Raw genomic sequence first — 13,405 nt, 5'->3', positions numbered from 1 at the left:
TCCTCGCCCGACCCTCCTCGCCCCGACCCTCCTCGCTCCGACCTTCCTCGCCCCGACCTTCCTCGCCCCGACCCTCCTCGCCCCGACCCTCCTCGCCCCGACCTTCCTCGCCCCGACCCTCCTCGCCCCGACCCTCCTCGCCCCGACCCCCCTCGCCCCGACCCCCCTCGCCCCGACCCTCCTCGCCCCGACCCCCCTCGCTCCGACCCCCCTCGCCCCGACCCTCCTCGCCCCTGATCTTCCTCACCCCGACACTCCTCGCCCCGACCCTCCTCGCCCCGGCCCTCCTCGCCCCGACCCTCCTCGCCCCGGCCCTCCTCGCCCGACTCTCCTCGCTCCGACGCTCCTCGCCCCAAAGCTCCTCGCCCCGACCCTCCTCGCCCCGACCCTCCTCGCCCCTGATCTTCCTCGCCCCGACCCTCCTCGCCCCGGCCCTCCTCGCCCCGACCCTCCTCGCCCCGGCCCTCCTCGCCCGACCCTCCTCGCCCCGGCCCTCCTCGCCCCGACCTTCCTCGCCCCGATCTTCCTCTCCCCGACCTTCCTCGCCCCGACCCTCCTCTCCCCGACCCTCCTCGCCCCGACCTTCCTCGCCCCGACCCTCCTCGCCCCGACCTTCCTCGCCCGACCCTTCTCGCCCTGACCTTCCTCGCCCCGACCTTCCTCGCCCCGACCTTCCTTGCCCCGACCCTCCTCGCCCCGACCTTCCTCGCCCCAGCCCTCTTCACCCTGGCCCTTCTCGCTTAGATCCTCCTCACCCCGACCTTTCTTAATTCTGACGCGTTTTACCCAGAGAGGGCTTGGTCATACAGATGGAAGGCGGGTCGGGTTGGACCTTCTAATGCAATTCTCTATTTATCATTCATTATTTTTTGAGCTGTGTAAGGAGCTTAATGAGAAATGTTTATCAGCACTCTGCAGTCCCTGTGCAGCAGAGCTAGAGTGGGAGAGAGAGAAGCAGCACAACGAGCCAATTAGTTCATGTGTTAACAAGAAGAATGGTGATAGGAGGAGAGAGCCTATAACGATGTGATCAGTAACTGATATTGTGTCTTCCGTAGAACCCGGCTCCTGGTTTGGTGGCCTTTAAGAGGCCTCTTCCGTATTCCGAAATCGATCTGGAATATCACCTGTGCCCCCTGCCAAAGTACCCATCCCCCCGCGACACCGCCGGGGCCACCCAGAGGAAGTTCCTGAACCGCGAGGTACACATGGAGTCAGGTTGTCGGGGGACCCCGGGCCGGAGTCCGCTCCAGATATTCAGCTTTTCTCTTTTCATTGTTGGTAGGAAGTCATTCGGGGAATGATGAGTTGGAAGAAGTTCCCGTCTGTCGCCCTCTCTGTGTCCCTTCCCACTGCCGGGGGCCACAGACCGCGCTGGTAAGATCGCCACCGGATCCCGGGACCCCCCCCAAGTATGAATCCTGGAGGGGGGAAAAAATCGAAATAATTAGAAATCATGGGGCCCCATAAAGCCTGCATCAAGGGCCCCTCATCTCCCCACCCCCACCCAGTGTCATTACTGTCTCCCCGTTATGTACCCGCTTTCCCCCCCCCCCCCCCAGTGTCATTACTGTCTCCCCGTTATGTACCCGCTTTACCCCCCCCCAGTGTCATTACTGTCTCCCCGTTATGTACCCGCTTTACCCCCCCAGTGTCATTACTGTCTCCCCGTTATGTACCCCGCTTTACCCCCCCCCCAGTGTCATTACTGTCTCCCCGTTATGTACCCGCTTTACTTCCTCCCCCCCCCCAGTGTCATTACTGTCTCCCCGTTATGTACCCGCTTTACTTCCTCCCCCCCCCCCAGTGTCATTACTGTCTCCCCGTTATGTACCCGCTTTCCCCCCCCCCCCCCCCCCCAGTGTCATTACTGTCTCCCCGTTATGTACCCGCTTTACTCCCTGCCCCCCCCCCCCTCAGTGTCATTACTGTTTCCCCGTTATGTACTCACTTTACCCCCCCCCCCCCCAGTGTCATTACTGTCTCCCTGTTATGTTCCCATTTTACTCCCTGCCCCCCCAGGGTCATTACTGTCTCCCCGTTATGTTTCTGCTTTACTCCCTGCCCCCCCCCCCAGTGCCATCACTGTCTCCCTGTTATGTACCCGCTTTACTCCCTGCCCCCCCCCAGTGTCATTACTGTCTCCCCGTTATGTACCCGCTTTACTCCCTGCCCCCCCCCCCCCAGTGTCATTACTGTCTCCTCGTTATGTACCCGCTTTACTCCCTGCCCCCCCCCCCCCAGTGTCATTACTGTCTCCCCGTTATGTACCCGCTTTACTCACTGTCTCCCTGTTATGTACCCGCTTTACTCCCTGCCCCCCCCCCCCAGTGTCATTACTGTCTCCCCGTTATGTACCCGCTTTACTCCCTCCCCCCCCCCCCCAGTGTCATTACTGTCTCCCCGTTATGTACCCGCTTTACTCCCTGCCCCCCCCCCCAGTGTCATTACTGTCTCCCCGTTATGTACCCGCTTTACTCCCACCCCCCCCCCCCAGTGTCATTACTGTCTCCCCGTTATGTACCCGCTTTACCCCCCCCCCAGTGTCATTACTGTCTCCCTGTTATGTTCCCATTTTACTCCCTGCCCCCCCAGGGTCATTACTGTCTCCTCGTTATGTACCCGCTTTACTCCCTGCCCCCCCCCCTCAGTGTCATTACTGTCTCCCCGTTATGTACCCGCTTTACTCCCTGCCCCCCCCCCCCTCAGTGTCATTACTGTCTCCCCGTTATGTACCCGCTTTACTCCCTGCCCCCCCCCCCAGTGTCATTACTGTCTCCCCGTTATGTACCCGCTTTACTCCCACCCCCCCCCCCCCCAGTGTCATTACTGTCTCCCCCTTATGTACCCGCTTTACTCCCTGCCCCCCCCCCCAGTGTCATTACTGTCTCCCCATTATGTACCCGCTTTACTCCCTGCCCCCCCCCCCCCAGTGTCATTACTGTCTCCCCGTTATGTACCCGCTTTACCGCCCCCCCCCCAGTGTCATTACTGTCTCCCCGTTATGTACCCGCTTTACTCCCTGCCCCCCCCAGTGGCATCACTGTCTCCCCGTTATGTACCCGCTTTACCCCCCCCCCCAGTGTCATTACTGTCTCCCCGTTATGTACCCGCTTTACTCCCTGCCCCCCCCAGTGGCATCACTGTCTCCCCGTTATGTACCCGCTTTACCCACCCCCCCCAGTGTCATTACTGTCTCCCCGTTATGTACCCGCTTTACGCCCTGCCCCCCCCCTTGTGTCATTACTGTCTCCCCGTTATGTACCCGCTTTACTCCCACCCCCCCCCCCAGTGTCATTACTGTCTCCCCGTTATGTACCCGCTTTACTCCCTGCCCCCCCCAGTGGCATCACTGTCTCCCTGTTATGTACCCGCTTTACCCACCCCCCCCCCCAGTGTCATTACTGTCTCCCCATTATGTACCCGCTTTACTCCCTGCCCCCCCCCCCCAGTGTCATTACTGTCTCCCCATTATGTACCCGCTTTACCCCCCCCCCCAGTGTCATTACTGTCTCCCCGTTATGTACCCGCTTTACTCCCTGCCCCCCCCAGTGGCATCACTGTCTCCCCGTTATGTACCCGCTTTACTCCCTGCCCCCCCCAGTGGCATCACTGTCTCCCCGTTATGTACCCGCTTTACTCCCTGCCCCCCCCCCCAGTGTCATTATTGGCTCCCCGTTATGTACCCGCTTTACTCCCTGCCCCCCCCCCCCCCCAGTGTCATTATTGGCTCCCCGTTATGTACCTCCTTTAATCTATGATGTGTGGCTTGAAAATGTGATGTGGGTGATGCGCCAGAGATGACCGCCCAGCTTCTCCCAATCCACCAATCAGCAGCTTACATTTCTGTCCCCAGGTGTGACCCCTTCAGTTGGGATTTGCTCCCTACAGACGCTCCCCCCACACTCAGCCACTTACTGGAGGAGGACAAGGAGAGCCTAGAGCCAAGGTGAGAGACCTCCGCATAATGACGTCACCACGTCACCAACAGATTCTTCATCTGATCCTCTGGATCCCGACATGAGGGGGAGGGGATTGTACTGATCACAGGGGACACACTCATCACTCCAGGGTCACCCCGTTCTGGGATTACCAAGTGTACCTGTCATGTGATGAATACAGAGCGGCCAGAGCTGTCTGCCTTCTGAAAATACTAAATTCCTGGCTGTCTCTGTCTTCATCACTTCCTGAGCTGCAGACTGGAGCCAGACAGACACTGTATATATATATATAGGACCTGCGGAGAGGGCAATATATACCCATACAGACCAGAGATGCGCTATATACTCCTATAGGACCCGCGGAGAGGGCAATATATACTCGTACAGACCAGAGATACGGTATATACTCCTATAGGACCCGCGGAGAGGGCAATATATACCCATACAGGCCAGAGATACGGTATATACTCCTATAGGCAATATACACCCATACAGACCAGAGATACGGTATATACTCCTATAGGACCCGCAGAGAGGGCAATATATACCCATACAGACCATAGATACGGTATATACTCCTATAGGACCCGCAGAGAGGGCAATATATACCCATACAGGCCAGAGATACGGTATATACTCCTATAGGACCCGCGGAGAGGGCAATATACACCCATACAGACCAGAGATACGGTATATACTCCTATAGGACCCGCGGAGAGGGCAATATATACCCATACAGGCCAGAGATACGGTATATACTCCTATAGGACCCGCAGAGAGGGCAATATACACCCATACAGACCAGAGATACGGTATATACTCCTATAGGACCCGCAGAGAGGGCAATATATACTTGTCCAACATCAGCGCCTGACTTTATCGATACTCTTCTGGAAGAACGGTCAAACATTCCCATAGACACACCCCTAAACCTTGTGGACCGCCTTCCCATAGACACACCCCTAAACCTTGTGGACCGCCTTCCCATAGACACACCCCTAAACCTTGTGGATGGCCTTCCCAGAAGAGGTGAAGGTGTTATCGCTGCAATGGGCGGAGCCAACTCCATATTGAACCCTCCGGACTAAGACTGGGGGGGTCATTAAAGGTCATGTGCGTTTAAAGGCCGGCGTCCCAATACTTTTGGTAATATAGTGTGTCTTGACTCCCCTCATTGTATTATTAGATTCTCCTTTATTGTTTTGTATTATATTTTCTTTTTTGGCCGTTGAGGGACACAGGAATTCTGTACTGTCGGGTTATACTGCCATCTACAGGGAAACAAACACTTTTTAGGGATAGCCCCTCCTCCTCCCAGCAATAGCCCCTTGTGATACATTTGCCTATATGTCTCAGTTTACTGCTCCCTGCTAGCCAGGTTATTGATGTGCTAATGTCCCCTCACTATTTCTAAAGGTTAATTGATCTATTGTGTTGTGTGAAGGAGAGCTGGGTTTAAGTGGCTTGTGTTAATTATTCTGATTGCTTCATTGTGGTAATTATCTCTCTATATGCGGGGTCGAGCGGTCTGGTTGATGTATTCAGTACAGCTAGTGCTCAGCGTCATTGATGTCATTGTCTAAAGAAAATGTGTTTCAGCATCGGCCCCGTCGTGTCTACCTAGTCATCTGTATGGAAGCCCCAGTGTGAGGGGGGCGGAGATTTGTCATTGTAACAGTTTTGGAAATGACATATAAGCTGTGTGTTATAACATTAAAGTCTGTCTTGTTCTAGCAGTAAGCTTGGCATGTGTGGCTTTCTGGGCGATTCCAGGGATATCCCTCCTCGTGGAATATTGGGGTGATTTTCGTTATGGGAAGAAGGGAACGTTGACGGGGATATCATACCGATACCGTCACAAATTGGTTGGTAGCAGTGGGATTTTTCCCTTCTATTCCCCTTCACACCCGGATTCCAAGCAGACACTGGAAGAACTACTGGAAGTTCGTGGAAGGATTGCTAGCAACAAAACCAAGCGGGTCATCATAGCAGAATCAATGGAGCTAGACCAGGAGGACGGGATTGCAGCAACGCCAGCAGTACAAGAGATGGAGACACCAGTGATTCAGGAGGAGGAATCGCCAGCCAACAAGCTAATGAGAGAGAAGCTAGCGTGGTTCGGCCCGAACCCAACGCCAGATGTGGTACTGAAAGTGATGGACATGTTAGTAAACGCAGAGCTACAGAAGGCTAAACAAATAAGAGACGCAGAACTACAGAAGGATAAACAAATAAGGGACGCAGAGCTACAGTTAAAACTGGCAGCAGTCCAACAAGCAGCCGCACCTTCTACGAACAGTGAGTACAGCACAGCAGACGCAAGGAAGATTCCGTTTAGCGCTTTTAAAGCTTTTGATGAAAAAGACTGTGAGATTGATAACTTCCTGGCAGATTTTGAGCGACAATGTAACCTGCACCGAATAGCTAGAGGAGAGTGGGTTGCAATATTGTCAGGCAAACTGTCAGGCAAAGCTTCTGATGCTTTCCGGACCGTGCCAGATCAGGATATCCATAGCTACGCCCGGGTTAAAGAAGTGCTCCTGGCTCGTTATGCAGTAACCCCAGAGTCCCACCGACAGAAGTTCAGGGACTCACGCAAAACCACGTAAGACTCTTATGCGGAATGGGCATGCCAATTGTCCCGGTCGGCCTCTAACTGGGCTAACAGCAGCCAGGCCACCACCGCAGAGGACATTTTGCAACTAATGCTCCTGGAGCAATTTTACAATCACATCCAGACGGACGTCAAGGATTGGGTGAGAGATCGCAGGCCCATGACTCTACCAGAGGCCGCGAAGTTGGCGGATGAATATGCAGATACTCGCAAGACGAACCAGGTCACACCACAGGAACAACCTCCACCACAAACGGTGCCCTCACACCCACCAACCGCTAGATACCAACCTCCTAACAGACCGGTGACATCTAGCCCTCGCTATCATCGCCAGGAGGGCAACGAACAACGCTGCTTCCGGTGCAAACAGCTGGGTCACTTCAAGCAGAATTGCCCCATGAATGACAACACCAGGTCAAATTGGTCTCAACCTGGGTACCGCCCACCAGCAGCAGCCCATTGTGTAGACTCGGCTTGGGATCCAAAGGAGCTGGGTCAGGAAGAACCATTGGGCACCCCTTACGAAGCCCTCATGGTACAATCTGTTATTACGGACAACAGGGAACACCATTGTCAGCTGGTCATGGGCGACAGCCCTGAGCCGGAGGGGCCCTGGAGGGAGCTGGGCAGAAAGAGGCACCGCCGGCCACCCTTCAAGAAGAAGAGGTCCTGGAAGCCGTATAACAAGCTGACCTGGGAGGAGAAGAAGCGACTGGAGGAGAGGGAGTCGCAGCGGGCGTCCCAGATGCGTGCCGAGATGTTCGCCAAGGGCCCACCGGTGGCCCCTTACACCACCACCCAGTTCCTGATGATGAAGGACCACGTGGAGAGCCTGCAGGACATGAGCAAGCAGGAGCTGATCCGTGAGTACATAGAGCTGGAGGAGTGCATAAGCCACAGGGAGGAGGAGAACAACCACCTGAGGTCACAGCAGCATGAACTGGAGATGGAGCTGGAGAAGCTCCAAGAGGAGAACCGGCGGCTGCGGAGGGAGCAGGGGGTGGCTGACCTTATGGGGCTCTGATTCCCCTCCCCCCCCCCCGGACTCTGAGCACCAGTGCTACAGCATTTCAACAAATATAACTTTTTCTTTTTATGAATCTCCTGGGATTGTCACTTCAGAGCCATAACCTGCCCCCTCCCATAGCGGGACACCTAGACGGCGGCGCACAGACCCATTCGCTGTCTTCACACTGACTTCTGGTGACTTTGCAGATCGCACAAAGACTTGGGGACTGACCGGCGTGTGATCTGACGACCCGGTGACATACCTGAGTCTGAAGCAGTTGCCAAGGGAGGTCAGTCATGCCAAACGGAGTTAACCTCTGACTAATAGCTCTGAACCCGTCAACCCTACTGGACCAGGGAAGGTCCAACCGGGTTTGCCGGAGCAGGGAGCAAAAGGGGGGCCATTGTGATACATTTGCCTATATGTCTCAGTTTACTGCTCCCTGCTAGCCAGGTTATTGATGTGCTAATGTCCCCTCACTATTTCTAAAGGTTAATTGATCTATTGTGTTGTGTGAAGGAGAGCTGGGTTTAAGTGGCTTGTGTTAATTATTCTGATTGCTTCATTGTGGTAATTATGTCTCTATATGCGGGGTCGAGCGGTCTGGTTGATGTATTCAGTACAGCTAGTGCTCAGCGTCATTGATGTCATTGTCTAAAGAAAATGTGTTTCAGCATCGGCCCCGTCGTGTCTACCTATAATCTGTATGGAAGCCCCAGTGTGAGGGGGGCGGAGATTTGTCATTGTAACAGTTTTGGAAATGACATATAAGCTGTGTGTTATAACATTAAAGTCTGTGTTGTTCAAGCAGTAAGCTGGTCTCATGTGTGGCTTTCTGGGCGATTCCAGGGATATCCCTCCTCGTGGAATATTGGGGTGATTTTCGTTATGGGAAGAAGGGAACGTTGACGGGGATATCATACCGATACCGTCACACCCCTCCTCCTCCCAGCAATAGCCCCTCCTCCTCCCAGCATGCCTTGTTAGTTTCCTGGGAGGATGGGCGTCTTTTCTTCAGCTCTGAAAATCTTTCCACCTCTCTTTAGTCTTTCTTTATATTCTTCAACACTCATTTTTCCCTGGACTCTTCATTGAAGATTCCCCATTCTATGCTGGTCTCTGCATAGCTGCTATCCAGATTGGCCTTTCCCCACCGGGCTTTGGAAGCCGTACTCTGACTCTACCGGGCTGGCCGTGCTCTGACCCTACCAGGATGGCCGTGCTCTGACCCTACCAGGGCTGGCCGTGCTCTGACCCTACCAGGATGGCCGTGCTCTGACCCCACCGGGGCTGGCCGTGCTCTGACCCCACCGGGCTGGCCGTGCTCTGACCCCACCGGGCTGGCCGTGCTCTGACCCCACCGGGCTGGCCGTGCTCTGACCCCACCGGGCTGGCCGTACTCTGACCCCACCGGGCTGGCCGTACTCTGACCCTACCGGGCTGGCCGTGCTCTGACCCCACCGGGCTGGCCGTGCTCTGACCCCACCGGGCTGGCCGTGCTCTGACCCCACCGGGCTGGCCGTGCTCTGACCCCACCGGGGCTGGCCGTGCTCTGACCCCACCGGGCTGGCCGTGCTCTGACCCCACCGGGCTGGCCGTGCTCTGACCCCACCGGGGCTGGCCATGCTCTGACCCCCACCGGGGCTGGCCATGCTCTGACCCCCACCGGGGCTGGCCGTACTCTGACCCCACCGGGCTGGCCGTACTCTGACCCCACCGGGCTGGCCACTGCAGGGCTGTATACAGTATGGCCCGGATTCACAGACATCAGCGCACATTTATGCCGTGTAGCGTATCTCCTGTACGCTACGCCGATGCAGCGCAGAGAGGCAAGCGTGGAATTCACAAAGCACTTGCTCCCAAAACTGCGCTGGGTTTCCTAGGCGTAAGCGGAAGTGGGCGTGAGTCATGCAAATGATGGGCTGAGCGCCAGACAGATACGTATTATGAACGGTGCATGCGCTGTCCCGTGGACGCATCCCAGTGCGCATGCTCACAAATATGTCGGAACAACTGCCTAAGATACGCCGGATCACTGCCTACGGCGGGAACGTAACCTACGCCCAGCCCTATTCATGTACTACGTAAAATACGCCGGCTGTTCCCTGGTGCAGCCATTTGCATGTCTGCTGCTGAGTTACACCTCCTTTATGGGGCTTAACTTTACGCCGGACGTACGACTTACGCGCACATCGTGTAGCCAGCGTCGGGCGCACGTACGATCGTGAATCGCCGTATCTCCCTCATTTGCATATTTGAATAGAAAATCAATGCGTCCAGCGTAAATATGCGCCCACGCTACGCCAGCCTAGGCAAGTTACGCCGGTGGAATGAAGCCTGTATTTAGGCGTATCTTAGTTTTGTGTGGCCCGGCGCACAGATACGACGGCGCATATTTGCACTTACGCGGCGTATCTGGAGATACGTCGGGGCAAGTGCTTTGTGAATCCGGGCCATTATGTGCAGAGCATTCTGGGTAAAGTGCTGGAACATCCGCAACCCTTCCAAAGGGCAAAGTCTTTGGCTTTTCATGGATCCCCCGGGAGGGCAGAGGTCAGCTGAACCCCAACCTTTTCCTTCATCCACCTCTGTGGTAGGTGCCCCTGGGCCCCCGACTCTCAGACAGAGACCACCTTAGTCACCTGACAAACCTTCTGCATGGAGGAGCCTTTCTCCGGACCCCAAACACAAAGATCAGAGACCCAATAACGAGATTTTTCTGCTCACCAGAAGATCTTTCCCTCGGGGTCCATTGAGGGACGGCGGCCCCACTCCTCTGTGTTTATGTTCTTTGTCAGAAACTGAGGGATTCTGGGAAAAGGAGGAGCCTATTTTCCTTCTGTAGATGGCAGTATAACCCGATAGTATCTGAATTCCTCTCCGTCCCTCAATAGAGAAGGATTGAATGGGAAGTTCCCAGATATAGATTCTCCTCGGCTCCTCACATTTCCCGGGATTTGTGTTTCCTCAGGGAGGCGGAGGAGGCCCCGGGCCGTGTGTCGCTGACACCAGAAATGCTAAGGGCTGAATTCGCACTGATACAAGATGGCGGTCGGGGTGACATGTGAGTATTGGGGTGTCTGATCCCCTGTGAGTATTGGGGTGTATGGGGGTGTCTGATCCCTTGTGTGTGAGTATTGGGGTGTATGGGGGTGTCTGATCCCTTGTGTGTGAGTATTGGGGTGTCTGATCCCCTGTGTGTGAGTATTGGGGTGTCTGATCCCCTGTGTGTGAGTATTGGGGTGTCTGATCCCCTGTGTGTGAGTATTGGGGTGTATGGGGGTGTCTGATCCCCTGTGTGTGAGTATTGGGGTGTATTGGGGTGTCTGATCCCCTGTGTGTGAGTATTGGGGTGTATTGGGGTGTCTGATCCCCTGTGTGAGTATTGGGGTGTATGGGGGTGTCTGATCCCCTGTGTGCGAGTCTTGGGGTGTATGGGGGTGTCTGATCCCCTGTGTGTGAGTATTGGGGTGTCTGATCCCCTGTGTGTGAGTATTGGGGTGTCTGATCCCCTGTGTGTGAGTATTGGGGTGTATGGGGGTGTCTGATCCCCTGTGTGTGAGTATTGGGGTGTCTGATCCCCTGTGTGTGAGTATTGGGGTGTATTGGGGTGTCTGATCCCCTGTGTGTGAGTATTGGGGTGTATTGGGGTGTCTGATCCCCTGTGTGAGTATTGGGGTGTATGGGGGTGTCTGATCCCCTGTGTGCGAGTCTTGGGGTGTATGGGGGTGTCTGATCCCCTGTGTGTGAGTATTGGGGTGTCTGATCCCCTGTGTGTGAGTATTGGGGTGTCTGATCCCCTGTGTGTGAGTATTGGGGTGTATTGGCGTGTCTGATCCCCTGTGTGTGAGTATTGGGGTGTATTGGGGTGTCTGATCCCCTGTGTGTGAGTATTGGGGTGTATTGGGGTGTCTGATCCCCTGTGTGAGTATTGGGGTGTATGGGGGTGTCTGATCCCCTGTGTGCGAGTCTTGGGGTGTATGGGGGTGTCTGATCCCCTGTGTGTGAGTATTGGGGTGTCTGATCCCCTGTGTGTGAGTATTGGGGTGTCTGATCCCGTGTGTGAGTATTGGGGTGTCTGATCTCCTGTGTGAGTCTTGGGGTGTATGGGGGTGTCTGATCCCCTGTGTGTGAGTATTGGGGTGTATGAGGGTGTCTGATCCCCTGTGTGTGAGTATTGGGGTGTCTGATCCCCTGTGTGTGAGTCTTGGGGTGTATGGGGGTGTCTGATCCCCTGTGTGTGAGTATTGGGGTGTCTGATCCCCTGTGTGTGAGTCTTGGGGTGTATGGGGGTGTCTGATCCCCTGTGTGTGAGTATTGGGGTGTATGAGGGTGTCTGATCCCCTGTGTGTGAGTATTGGGGTGTATGGGGGACACGGTCTCACAGGTTCTCCTCCTCCGCAGGGACACCAGCGAGCCGCAGACCCCTGAGGCCGGCGGGGAGAGCCTGGCGCAGAAGATCCAGAGACACCTGGGACGGGTCAGGCTGCTGACACACAATAAGAAGCTGATTGTGGACTGAGAGACGACCCACCAATCCTGTGTCCAGAATATGTCCTGTGCCCCTCCCATTGGACAGAGCGATGAGAATATATCCTCCTCGTCTCCCATTGGACAGAGCGATGAGAATATATCCTGTGCCCCTCCCATTGGACAGAGCGATGAGAATATATCCTCCTCGTCTCCCATTGGACAGAGCGATGAGAATATATCCTGTGCCCCTCCCATTGGACAGAGCGATGAGAATATATCCTCCTCGTCTCCCATTGGACAGAGCGATGAGAATATATCCTGTGCCCCTCCCATTGGACAGAGCGATGAGAATAATATAATGACCTCCAGTCCTGTATAATGTACGTCCGCCATGTATATGAGGATCACCAATAAATATATATCTGTATACATCTCCCATGAGAATCATATAACGATGTATGGGGGAACTTCACTTAACGAAAGACGGGCAACTTGTTTTTTTAATTCCGAAACAAGCCGAATTTAAGCTGATGGGGGGTGCAGTACTGCATTTGGCCTGAGGTGTGGGGGGGGGCGCTGAAGCCGTTCAGAAATTCTCCATTCCCGGGTGTTTCCGAGGTCAGCCGAGCCGTCCCCAGGCCTTTCTGAGTGTTTCCGAGGTCAGCCGAGCCGTCCCCAGGCCTTTCTGAGTGTTTCCGAGGTCAGCCGAGGTGTCCCCAGGCCTTTCTGAGTGTTTCCGAGGTCAGCCGAGGTGTCCCCAGGCCTTTCTGAGTGTTTCCGAGGTCAGCCGAGGTGTCCCCAGGCCTTTCTGAGTGTTTCCGAGGTCAGCCGAGGTGTCCCCAGGCCTTTCTGAGTGTTTCCGAGGTCAGCCGAGGTGTCCCCAGGCCTTTCTGAGTGTTTCCGAGGTCAGCCGAGGTGTCCCCAGGCCTTTCTGAGTGTTTCCGAGGTCAGCCGAGGTGTCCCCAGGCCTTTCTGAGTGTTTCCGAGGTCAGCCGAGGTGTCCCCAGGCCTTTCTGAGTGTTTCCGAGGTCAGCCGAGCCGTCCCCAGGCCTTTCTGAGTGTTTCCGAGGTCAGCCGAGCCGTCCCCAGGCCTTTCTGAGTGTTTCCGAGGTCAGCCGAGCCGTCCCCAGGCCTTTCTGAGTGTTTCCGAGGTCAGCCGAGCCGTCCCCAGGCCTTTCTGAGTGTTTCCGAGGCTCTCTGGTGCCCCCCCACCTCTGGCCACATGCGGTATTGCATGCAATTGAAGTCAATGTGGAACTAATTATTTCAGTTTCTATTGACTTCTATGGGGAAACTCGCTTTGATATGCAAGTACTTTGGATTGCAAGCATTCTCCTGGAGCGGATTATCCGAGGTCTCCCCCTGTAT

At 55.3% G+C, this 13,405-nt stretch overlaps 1 protein-coding gene across 1 annotated transcript in view; it reads left to right on the top strand.

Moving 5' to 3' along the window:
- Positions 1–12,431, top strand: part of CFAP221 (cilia and flagella associated protein 221) — a gene marked incomplete at its 5' end in the record, with an annotated part of 28,254 nt that extends 15,823 nt beyond the window's left edge. Inside the window, 5 exon segments of the mRNA XM_040358356.1 lie at positions 1,059–1,202; positions 1,286–1,377; positions 3,857–3,949; positions 10,536–10,628; positions 11,969–12,431. Of these exon segments, the coding sequence (XP_040214290.1) occupies positions 1,059–1,202; positions 1,286–1,377; positions 3,857–3,949; positions 10,536–10,628; positions 11,969–12,086 (540 nt within the window).
- Positions 12,432–13,405: the final 974 nt, after the last annotated feature.

The sequence above is a fragment of the Rana temporaria genome, chromosome 6 (genome assembly GCF_905171775.1).
Source record: "Rana temporaria chromosome 6, aRanTem1.1, whole genome shotgun sequence".
Taxonomy (NCBI): Eukaryota; Metazoa; Chordata; class Amphibia; order Anura; family Ranidae; genus Rana; species Rana temporaria.
The sequence above is the reverse complement of the archived record's forward strand: the minus strand, read 5'-3'. Positions and strand labels throughout refer to the sequence as shown.